Below are 12,627 nucleotides of genomic sequence, written 5' to 3'. Positions count from 1 at the left end.
TTTCTCAGAGCGGGCCTGCTTTCATGATCTCAGAGAGGAACTTTTTCCTCAGTTGCAATGCATTTTTTTGCTACTGGTCTAATTAAAATGTGAACATGAATGTAAAGTTGACTTTATATATAGGCAGAAATTTTGATATATCACCCTTTCTAGTTAATAGTTATACATAATATTAATTATTGTAATTAATTAGTCATGGAATATTGAATTGAAAGAATGAATTTTAGCCTTATTGATAGAATACATTCCTTTAAAAAACGAAAGAAAAATCAAGGCTGAAGGGATTGTTTCCCAATGTGCCATTTAGCAACAGAATGATGGAGAAATGTAAGTCTTGAAAGTCGCATCCTTGTTTTAATCACTTCACATTAATACCCACCCCTTTCTCTGTAGTGACAGGGAGGACAAAGGGAAGCCAGAATTCCACAGTGAGTAAACTTGCCCTCTGTCACCACCAGGCAACAAGACATTGCTTTTCTACTTTCATTTTCCTATGGGAATTGTGTCTAAAATAACTCCTAAAATGGGGGGGGGTGTCTTAAATTTATAAAATTTGTAGGCTAGCACAGAAAACCTTAGATTGAACCAAATATCACCCTTCATATCAGGAAAAAGAAAATCTTAAAGCAAATGAAAAGATTTAACTAATAGGTTGTAACATGAAGAAGTCAGAAATGGTGGATTTTAAAACAATCAACTATCTTAAAATTAACAAACAGAAATTATGAAAAGGATTTTAATAATGTAAGTTTTATTGAAGAATAAAAATAGATAATTAAACCTGGTGGTTGAGACACATATCTTTAATCCCAGTATTCAGGATGCAGAGGCAGGTGGATCTCTGAGTTCAAGGCCTGCCTGGTCTACACAGTGAGTTCCAAAACAGCCAGGGCTACACAGAAAAACCCTGTCTCAAAAAAAAAAAAGAAAAAAGAAAGGGAAGAAAGGAGAGGGAGAGAAGGGGAAGAAGGAGAGAGGGAGAGAGAGGAAGAGGAAGAGAGAGGGAGAGAGAGAGAAAAAATAGTCTAATAAAAATATGGGATATATAAGAATCAGACCTTGAAGTTTGACAAATGAAAGACAGATATAAAATTTACCATTGCTTTACAAAATGTGTAAAATTAACGTTGTACAACATTTATAGGCTGGAAACTATAAATAACTTATGAAGGAAATAACAGACTGTATATTCAACTAGAAAGGCACACTATGTTCACAGATTGGAGTGTTTGGTGCGGTGTGTTTGCATATGTTTCCTTATAAAGCCTGTTAAAGGTTTTATTCAATTCTTTCAATCATAGTAAGAACTTTTGTAGCTATAGACAAGATAATTTGAAATCTACATGAATGCAAAAGAAATGGGATTGTGCAAACAATTGTGAAGAATAGCAGTAACAAGCAAGACATGAATCTACCTCATATAAGACATCCAGGGCCATGGAGCAAACTGTAGAACACAGAAAGAAAATACACATATACATGCTTCCCTGATTTTTGCTAACGGTACAAAAGCACATTGGTAAAGATACATTTTTGTTAGTTTGTTGTTTTTTGTTTGTTTTTTAAGACAAGGTTTCACTCTTTGGCCAGGTTGTCCTGGAACTCAGTGGTTATTACAATTTGCTTTTGAACTTGCATTCTTCCTGCCCCTGTCTGAAGTGGATTGCTCCTTCAAACATGTTTCACCATATCCAATAAAATTAGATAGCCTTTTGATGCAAGCTGTGGGCCCATATGGTCAGCTCATGCCAATAAAATGCACCTTGACCTAAACCTCAAACTTCATGCACACATTTACTGAAAATCCACCATGAACTTAGACATAAACTGTACAACTGTAAAATATTTAGGGGAAACAAAAGCAGGAAATAGTCAGGTTACGTGAAGAGTTTTTAGACTTTGCAATGAAATCAGGATCTGTTAAAGGATAAAAAGCAAACTTTATTAAAAGTACGCGCCCAAATTTCAGGCTTGGAAATATTTAAAAGCAGTATTTGAGAGAAAGGCAAGTTTTAGACATTGAAAAAACTGAATAGGACATGAAAAACTATGATTCTTTATACAAGTAACAGAAACCTCACAATTCTCAATGAAGTGTTTTGAGAAATGCAAATTCACAAGTGCAGAGAAAAGTTTTCTGACAGGTGAAAGGGCTATCTAACTGAGCACTTCTTACATGAGTGCACTGGACCATGAGATTAACAGGTATTCTCTAAAGCTATCAAGAATGAGTAATAAGTTTGATGATTCATATACATTTACTATAATGTTTTGTACCTGATAAACATAATAAACATTTTAACTGTTTATGAAATATTCATTAAGTATTTATTATTAAACATCTACCCCAATAGAAACACAATAATGACAATGGCAATAGTGACCACCACCACTGTACCAGGAATGTACCTGGTAAGAGCACAATTAACTAATGAATGTTATTGTGGATGTGGCAATGGCTCCCAAGGATGATTTGGCAAGCATGTACTGTGTCCAAATTATTTGACATAGCAATTATCATTCTGATAATGTATCTTTTTTATATATATTTTTTTTGGTTTTTACGAGACAGGGTTTCTCTGTATTGTTTCGGAGGCTATCGGTCCATCCCGGCCTCGAACTCACAGAGATCCGCCTGCCTCTGCCTCCTGAGTACTGGGATTAAAGGCGTGCGCCACCACTGCCCGGCTCTGATAATGTATCTTAAAGAATGCCATCAAATATGGGAGGAGAAGAACAAAACTATAAGAAAATTACAGAAATGCAAATGCTTAAAGGGCAGGCAATAGTCAAGTATGCTAAAACCATTCAAGGGAAATGTCATTTGCCTTTAATGACATTTGTGAAGCTTACAGAATATCCTAAAATGTGAGGAAAGTACAGCATTAAAAGACATTCTATGTCTCTGTGTAGGGACCCCAAACGTTGAATGATTATAAACTACCTTTTATGGTTTAAAACAAAATAAGGAAAGAAAAAAAAAAGACAGAAAACTTGCACTTTCTACCTGCCAGTTTAGATAAGTTTTTGCCTTGCATCCATTTTGTAACATTCTGTCTTAAACTATCTAAGAGCATATTTCTATTGAAGTCACATGGTCTTTGAACAATAGCAACTCAGACTTAAGTCTTGATGTCCTTTAAAGATAAAACTAGACTAAGTTTTTTAAACCTCTTTTTAAAGACTATTTGCATAAATGTTTTATTTTAAGGGTATTTTAATAGTTAATTAGGAATTATCCTTCCTGAAAAAAATTGATTAAATTTTGCCCTATAAAGTAATTTCCATAATTAAATAAATAAATGTCAAACACACATAGTTTTACATTGAAACAATAGAGGTTACAAATTCATATTTTCAGTTTCTTTGGTATTCACTGTGGTGTACACAGTTCTCTGCCACATCTTAGCATTGCTGCGAAAAACAAATATGACTCCACCTTCAAAATCACAAAGCCAAATGTTCATTTAATTTGCTTAAATGAAGTCACTTCTTGCTAAGTAATTTCCAGATGCTTGGAAGAAAAAAGTCACCCTAGCAATGAAGTGAGAGCATCTGATGAATCTGGGTTCATCCATTTTCTTCTGTAGGATAATGTGAAGGTTGCTATTGTGAAAAAGACTCTTATGGAGATGGATAAACAAGCTAAGCCTGGGAACAGGTGTTTGCAAACCTCAGAGTAGACAGAACTAGTGTTAAGAGCCCTAAGTGTTCTGCAGTGTAAAGTCCATCAAGTTAGAGAATTTCATTGACAAGAAGGATCTATAGATGACAAATATGCACACGAAAGACATTCCATGGTAGTTGTTATTAGGAAAATTCAGTTTAAAAATTAAACTGAGACATTACCCCCCACAGTTACCCAAAAAGTTACAACAAAATCCCCAAATGCTGATGAGAATGTGGGAACTGCGTGACTCATGCATAGCTTCTGGGAACACTAAATGTTAAAGCCACTCAGGGTAAACAATTTGTGAGTCTTTTAAGAAACTTAACATGCAACTCTTGTATGAACAATTTGGAAATACAACCCAGAAATCAAAGCTTAAACTAATCACAGAAAAACAAACCTGACAATATTTACAAATGTGCATGCATATTTGTTTGTGTGAGTTTAGCTTATTGCTAATAGCCCTAACCTAAAATCGCCCTACAAAGTGGGTGAATAAACACTCTTTCATACATTCCAACCTCAGAACACTACTTACCAATGGAAAGGAGTGAACTGTCAATGCATACAGTAACCCAATGTCTCTGCGGATAAGGAAAGGGCCAGTTCCAGGGCATATATAGTGTTCTGTGATTGTACATCTGTAGTACTACAAACAGGACAAAATCATGGAAACCAAACAACCTGATGTTTGCTGATGGTCTGAGGAGAAGGTGAGAGTAGGCTGGAAAGGGATGCCTCTACAGCAAGGTGAAGGAGTAAAGGAGTGTTGTCATGCAATTTTCTCTGCTTGTGGCCATATCGTCCATATCCTGGCTGTGATTCATGCTGTAGCTTTGAGACATGGTACTATTGGAAAGAGCAGGAAATACTGTTAAGAGGACCTGTCTATGCAAATTCCTGCAATTGAAGTTAAATCTTAAACATGCAACCAGTCTTTTGCTGTCCTGTCAGCCAGCTCCCAAATAATGACATGGAGACTTACTAATTATGAAAGTTCAGCCTTAGCTTGGGCTTGTCCCACTAGCTCTTATAACTTAAATTAATCTGCTTCTATTAATCTATATTTTGCCATGTGACTTTTTAACCTTTATTTCATTCTATATATCCAACTTTCTCTCCTTGGTGTCTCGCTGGCATAATTCATGTGCCGAGATTCCTCCTCCTCTTCCTCTCTCCTCTTGGAAATCCTACCTATCCTCCTTTGCTTAGCTATTGGCAGTTCAACTTTTTATTCCAGCAATCCTTCTTCACAGTGTACAAATGTCCTGCAACAAAAACAATCATCCAAAAAAGCGAAGGCCTATTTGAAGTCAGTCATTCCCCTTACTTAAATAAATACAAGTCTAGAGATTTACTGATGACAGCAGACCTACAAAACAGGGACAAAATGTGTGCAGTTGTGCACACCTTTAGTCCAGCACTTGGGAGGATCTCTGTGAGTTCAAGTCCAGCCTTGTCCACAAAGTGAATTACAGGCCAGCAAGGGCTATATAGTGTGCCTCTGCTTCAAAACAACAAAAAAGGCACACATTTTCTGTTTGTTTCTAATTTAGATGAAGGCCCATTGTACTGTACAATAGACTGCAGGTCCTTTTCCTGGTCAAAGCATGCCATGTTATTTCACATCTATACAATTTCCACTAATTCTTTTTAGTAAACTGGGTAACTGTCAATACACACTTGCATCAATAATATAGGAGGAAGCCACTTCGCCCATAAATTCTTATAGTCATGTGTCCTGTTTTAATTTTGAAACAGCCTACATTTCTCATTTTTAGTTAGGGTAGCAAAGCCCTCCTGTAATGAAATGACAGTGTCAATTAAATATCTAAGTTTTAAGAAAAATGTTTTGTCTTAGGTAGTTCATAATACTTAAAAACTGTTTGTTAAAGTGGGATGCTTTCAATATTTAATGTTACCACTGTTTTCCTGTCATTAAAAACAGGAATTCCTCTTATTATGACCATTTGTCTGTGCACTTAATCAGTTAATGCCTTATTCTTTGGGTTAATTAAGTAAAGGAATATTTCATGAATGCTTTATGCAAATGAACTTGTGGAGGTTCAGATGAAGGATGAATGAGGTAGTGGACTTGGCTGTAGCAGCTGCTTCTCCTTGATAGAATGTATACCAGGTCCAATTCAGATGATAACTACACTTTGTTCACTTATCATCATCTTACAAAAATGGGAGCAGCTAACTCCACTGAAAATTAGAAGTTCTCATATAACATTTCACGCTTTTTCCCTAATCTTCTATGTGTAAGATCTGACCCTGTTTAAAACTGCTCAGTTCTATAAGGAGCCATGAACTAACTGGGCCTAGTTGCTCCGTGTCCTGAGAGGTCTTCCCTGGAATTTTTCATGGACCCTGCACCCGACCCAGGTGCCTTCATGCATGTCACCAGCCCAGAGTTTAAAACCCCTTCTCCTTAGGAAAAAAATACAGTAACAAAACAGCAAAAGAAACCACTCAATTCCATGCTTGCATTTAATTGGTACTAGGTATTCAAGGAAGGGCGAAAAACAGCTTTGCTGAAAGCTCTTCAATTGAACAGAGAAAAGGCTGCTAGGAGCTCACAGGACTCTAACTTGAAGAGATTCTCACTGGTGACCTCCAATGCCAAGCAGAGTATTTCCTGCTAATGTCTCCGAAGACCTCTGGGTTGTTTGTCTGTTTGGGGCGGCGGTGGAGGGTTGGGGGTGGCGAGGGGAGGGGTAAAAACAGCATGATATATTGTTACTAATATGCAAATCTGTATTGTATGACTCTTTTTATAAAGGCTGAAGAAATAACATTAACAATTGGCCAAGCTTTTGACCTGGCATACAGGAAATTCCTGGAATCTGGAGGAAAAGACGTGGAAACAAGAAAACAGATTGCTGGAATGCAGAAAAGAGTGAGTAGCCTAGGCTTCTGGCTTAACATTTGTCTGATGTGCATACAGGGAAGTTTGCATATGGCGGAGCAAACTAAGAAGGTTTGTCATTAATTGTCCCTCACAAGGCGGGTGCTACTATCAGCATATTCCTTTAATTCTTCATCCCGGGGCCTCTGCATAGTCTTTAACTGTTTTATATTGAATTCCTGCAAGAACTTAGTGTTCTCATGTGACTTTGCTTCACTTCCTGATGCTTCTCATGGGGATCAGAGCAGCAGAGGCAGCAGATGCTGGGTAAGTGGATTCCCATGCAGATCAGATTCCTTTGTAATTCAATTACGCCCCTTCTTCACCCTACAGTCTTCACTAGCAGCGGTTCTGTCTTGTGGTTATACTCCAAGATCATGGGTATAAATTGTTCAGCTCAACAAGAAAACACAGAAATGACCCTAGGAACATAACGTTTACACAAGTTTGTTTTGTTTTTTGTTTTTTTTTTTAATTTAATGTCTTTCCAGTGACTTATGACTTTCCGATATTTCCCTAGCTTTGTCAACTAATTTTCCTTGTATGCAAGAGAATTTTTGAATTTTAATAGAATAAAATGTTATTTGCTAATGTAGCTGAGATAACAGCCTACATCTTCCAAGAAAAAAAAAGTAATCCTGAAATTTTTTCAATAATCTTTTGATTTTTTTAGATCCAAGATTTAGAAACAGAAAATATGGAACTTAAAAATAAAGTACAAGATTTAGAAAACCGGTTGAGAATAACTCAAGTGTCATCCTCTCCAGTAAGTACATTGAGTAGTGTGTGAGTCTTATGATGTCAAACACCTCTTGATCATGAATTCCACATTGATTCAAATTGTGTTTTGTGTTTCAATAACAAAACTAAGTCTGGATAGAGATGAAGACTGCTCAGCCACATGCTTTCTCATATTTAAATTCTGTAGGTAGCTTAGAACAGAATTATTTTTCATGTAACTCTCTTTGTTCCCCCATTTTTTTCTAAAATAATTTAAACCTCACTTTGATCTTAAGGTTTAATATACTTTCTCCCTTTGTGGCGAATCCTGCACTTCTTTCTCGTTGGTTATTGTTGACTGGGGTTGGACACAATGGTCATGCAGTCTAGCCCTGCAGAGCTGACCTTCCCTTTAGGAAATACACTGAGAACAAGACCATGTTGTACTGGACACGTTTGCTTCAGACACTGACATTGGCAGATTCTGTTCAGACATCGTGTAAGCATTTGTCAAGAAATTATTTGTGTCTGACCTGATCCATTTGGAAATCCTTTCCTCGATATCAGGGATGATACCATTATTAAGTGATTCTAGCAAAAGGGGATTATTTTTGAGAGAGGTGCAATTTAAACCTGTATTTTTTCTAGCAAAGATGTATTTAATACTGAACATTTTTCCTGTTTATTAATGTGTACCACTAATAATCTTCATAATACATTTTATGTTCACTGTTTTACTTACAGCATGATTGCATGGACTTCAACACAATTGTGAGACAAGTAAACTGTTGGAAGAATTTTGACAATTCATATATAGTATTTACATATAATTTCACAGAATTAATATCATAAGGCTCACCAGTTCATCATCATGAAGAAGGGTGCTTCAATGAGAACTGGGCTTAAGTGGCCTGGAATTTGATATTTTTTCCCTTTACTTTAAACTCATATTTGATCATCCTCTGTTATTATTATTATTATTATTATTATTATTATTATTTTGGTTTTACGAGACAGGGTTTCTCTGTATTGTTTTGGAGGCTGTTGGTTCAGCCTGGCCTGGAACTCACAGAGATCAGCCTGCCTCTGCCTCCCGAGTGCTGGGATTAAAGGCGTGCCGTGTGCCACCACTGCCCGGCAATCATCCTCTGTTCTAAAAGAGTATGTCCATTGCTGATAGAACTGGTGACAGTCAGCTGCTATAGCTGAGTAGAGACAGGGGGACAGTCTCCTGAGGCTTTTGATCCTAGCATTCTTATCATAATCCTTCTTCCTTTTTCCCTTCATTTTATACTCCCTGAAAGAGTTTTCTGTTGTTTTGTTCTGGCTTGCTTCCCTTTTCTCAAGATACAGAATAGTTCTGTCTTCTACTTTAGCTCCAAAAATACAAAATGCAAGACACATCCTTTTGAGCCATGTTAAAATTCTTATTGTAAGTCTTGCTGTAAAACACAGAGTAGGAGAGAGGCTGCTTTTCCAGTGAGTCTTGAGTAATTGTTTCTAGAATTCATCAGGTGTGCTTTGGTTCAGTCTTTGGGTTGTCAAAAAATAAGTGTGTCATCACTTTGGATGCAAACCCAAAGAATATTTGCCATGTTTCCTTTCTTTGAGGATAGAAATCTGAGGCCATTTCATTGAAGGCGAAGGTTTGGGAGGATCAAATGGATTTGGGACACATTCACAAACTGCTTCCACCCAGCAGATCTTGCAAACCTGTCTCAAGGCAGACACTATCATACACTAACACTGGGTACCTGTGAAAAGATGGAGTCAGTGGTGAGGCTGTAAATGCGCATTGGAGGTTTGAATATAGTAAGATCTCGGTTAAAGAAGACAAAATTTCATTCAAGCAGGAGGAATAGGCTTAAGGGTCTTACTGCAGCTCTGAGACCTTCTACGACAGTGGTTCTCAACCTTCCTAATACTGTGACCCTTTAATACAGTTTCTCATGTTGTGGTGACCCCAAACATAAAATTATTTTTGTTGTTACTTTATAACTGTGATTTTGCTACTGCTATGAATTGTAATGTAAATATATGATATACAGGTTACCTGATATATGACACCTGTTAGAGGGTTATTAAACTACCAAAAGATCACGACCAATGGCTGAAAACCACTGTTCCAGAGTGTGCAACAGTTATTCTCACAATAAGAAAATGATGGGTGTATATAAAAGAACATAGAAACCTTTTGATTCTTAAAGGATTGTCAATTTAAAAGTATTCTACACATCTAAAATTAAGATAAAGTTAAGTAATGCTGCTAAAACTATGAATTATAACAGATCTGATCCAATAGCTTTGAAAATATTGTTATAGGCTTTTGTTAGCCTACTTTTATTCCTTATTTTTCAATACATTTTAATTCAAATAGAATTACATCAATTCCCCCCTTCCCTTTCCTCCCTCCAGCCCCTTTTGTCACCCTCATTTCAACTATTCCATGGATACCTCATCCCCCTACTCTCAAATTGATACTCTTTTTTTCTTTTATTATTATTGTTACACACATATATATGTGTATGTCTTCACAAATACATAAATACAAGCTACTGAGTCTGCTTTTTGTATGTATGTATATGATTTCAAGGCTTTTCTTTTTGATTAGATTATTAACAAATGTCTTTGCTTTTCATTTTCTATTTTCTTTACACAGCAGTGAAATAAGCTGGCATAGTACAAGTAGAGCTATATGTACTTTACCACTGTAAAATAATTTCCTCACTTTCTTATAGCAAAATTTTAAAAATAAGTTTATGTGACCTTCAACTCTTTAATATGAAGTAGTCAAGCTTACAAATACCCATCTTTAACTATTTGGAATTGATCAAACTATTGAATTGGAAAATGTATAATAATTAAAATTAAAATATAGGCATCTGTTAATGGTTTGCCTTGTGTCATGTTAGAAATAACTTATGCCTGTTCATGTGAAATTGAATGTTACCTTCAAAACCATGCTAGGAAAGAACATTTCACAGAACTCCCACAGCCCACTCTGGAATTGAGATTCTGTACACACTGTATATTTTACCTTTTTGTGTTGAGTTCAGGAATAAAAATATAGGATGCTTACAAAATGATCAAATTTGTTAGCAGTTTGGTTAAAGAAGTAGAAACAATTGTCTAAATAGTAGTTGAAGAAATACTGGAATTGATTAATGATCCCACATACAATAATATATGTAGGTTTATGCACAAATTAAATTGTCATCATAGGCTTAATGAGTTTTCAGTGTTTGTGCTGAGTGGAGTACCGCCCAAACAGGTGACCTCTTTACTGACCATCCCAACACAGGATGTTCACAGTCCTGAATTCCAGTCAGCTGTCAAAGTCATGGGTTGCTTTTCAGACAAAAGAAATAAGCCTTAGTATTATGCATAAAATGTATCTCCTTATTACATTGAGATTGTAGAAACCTTTTTGTTGGCTTTAGAAAGTGGTGCTCATGCTAAAGTGTCATTTAGATATATTGAAAAATTTCCATTCCTTGACTCCACGCTTTGCTTTGTTCTGGGTTCTCGTGGTTTGGCAATAGAAGAGAGGCTGGTTTTCTGCCATTTGGGACTAATCGTCTAGGAGCAATCTGATTTCCATTCATTATGTTCACATGGCAGTGTCACTTATGTTTATATTTGAAAAGAGCATTTATTTTGCCCTCCTGGCCTCATGGACATGTTCAGAAGATTATTCCTGTATAAAATGTGGCCATACCAAGCCACATCAAATTTTTCCTCATGGTTCTTATGTCTGAGGGCTTGCATTATATTTTACTAGGTCCAGAAGCTTTCAAACGAATCAAGCTATTCCCCAAAAGTTAAATGAATAAAATTATAGTTTTAAGGAATACTTGACTGTCTATTGCTGGGTAAAGCAAATGTCTCTTTTTCAATCAACCAGTGTTATATAAAATTCTCATTTTGTATAATCTACTGTGCAGCCACTGATTAGCTTCGATAAGACAATTACAACCTAAAATGTGTACTTCATTGTGGGTAAACAGACCTAGTACTTTCTCAACTACTCAAGTAGGCAAGAGCACATTATGAAAATTCTCAATTACACAACAAGCCAAATGTGAGTCTCTAAACAAAGGCACCAAGTTTAAACATGAACACCAGTAAAGAACATTTGGTACCCACAGGAAATAATTACTAGCTCCCAGCTTCAGACTTGTTGGCTGCACACAGATGATCCTGAGACAAAGTCTATGGAATGGGAAGTAAGTAGGTTTTCTTTTCAATTCCATCAGACAGTGCCTCCTCACAGCACTGAACCTTGTCTCTGGTTTCCTTTTGTGATGTGTAACAAACAAGTCACAATCATTTAACTTATGTGATTTTGAAATGAAATATAAGATAGTAGACCTCATAATTAAGAAATTATAAACCCACTTTAGATTTGGCAGTACTTTCCTGGTGGTATAAGTTTCAAATTACAGGATTCATTAGTTTTAAGGCTTATTTTTAGTGATGTTAAAAATGTACCATAGGCAGTTAACAACTCTGATAGGGGAATGATTAGTCTTCCCTAGGTATGAGCCCTCTAATGAGTTATCCAGTACTAGATGTACAAGTACCACTAAATAAACTCAGTAGGGTGTACCTACATATTAATGCATTTATGTGCAGATATAGCTATAGTAATTAAAGAAGAAAGGTCAGTGGCTTGAGAGGGAGTGAGAAAATTACATGGAATGGATGTGGGAAGGATTTGAGGGAGAGGAAAAGGGTAAATGATATAACTATATTTTAATTTTTAAAAAGCAAATTAAGAAGTGCCATAAAATGAATTTTAGAAGTATGAATCAACATCTGGAAACAAGTGAGAACAGGGCTGCCCACCCCACCCCACTGCTGCAGACCTGGGGCAGTTTTGAGTTGAGTCAGGCACTCAGCTTCCCATCTGGCCATATGCTAATGAATCTCTGAATTTCAAGCCTTGATACACACTCTTGGTCAAGACGGATATTTAATGTTGCTGTCAGCTTTGTTTGTACTGGGGTGTCTTTACAACACTTTCTCCCTCTCTGATTCTGTATTCAGCACCTCTCCCTCTCTTACAGAAAGGAAAACATAAACTTTAACCTTGAGGAATCTTTTGTTCATGCTCCCTCAGTAATGACATAGTGCCTCATCTCATACCTCCATCCTTCCAGTGCCTCTTATGAGGGAAATGTAATGGAGCATTGTTGTAGTAGGCTGCCTCTTTCCAGCTTCTTGCTTATAGTATCAAGTTCGAGGTGTCGGGAAATGAAAGACAAGATGTTTACCCATTTGTGCTAAGAGAATGAGTCTGCCGCCTTTATTGCCTGGAGAATGC

General features: G+C 36.5%; 1 protein-coding gene across 6 annotated transcripts in view; it reads left to right on the top strand.

The window, feature by feature from the left end:
* Nucleotides 1-12,627, top strand: part of Gulp1 (GULP PTB domain containing engulfment adaptor 1) — a 245,834-nt gene that overhangs the window by 211,049 nt on the left and 22,158 nt on the right. For 4 of the 6 annotated variants that reach the window (XM_040753681.1, XM_040753684.1, XM_040753683.1 and 1 more), the window contains 3 exons: nucleotides 6,456-6,572; nucleotides 6,825-6,848; nucleotides 7,255-7,347. In XM_040753681.1, coding sequence (XP_040609615.1) covers nucleotides 6,456-6,572; nucleotides 6,825-6,848; nucleotides 7,255-7,347 — 234 coding nt within the window. The remainder of the gene's footprint in view (nucleotides 1-6,455; nucleotides 6,573-6,824; nucleotides 6,849-7,254; nucleotides 7,348-12,627) is intronic. The other 2 variants (XM_005084476.4, XM_040753685.1) reach the window with 1 other exon arrangement.

The sequence above is a fragment of the Mesocricetus auratus genome, unplaced genomic scaffold, assembly GCF_017639785.1.
Source record: "Mesocricetus auratus isolate SY011 unplaced genomic scaffold, BCM_Maur_2.0 Super-Scaffold_100010, whole genome shotgun sequence".
Lineage (NCBI taxonomy): Eukaryota > Metazoa > Chordata > Mammalia > Rodentia > Cricetidae > Mesocricetus > Mesocricetus auratus.
This window is presented reverse-complemented; position numbering and strand designations above follow the sequence as displayed.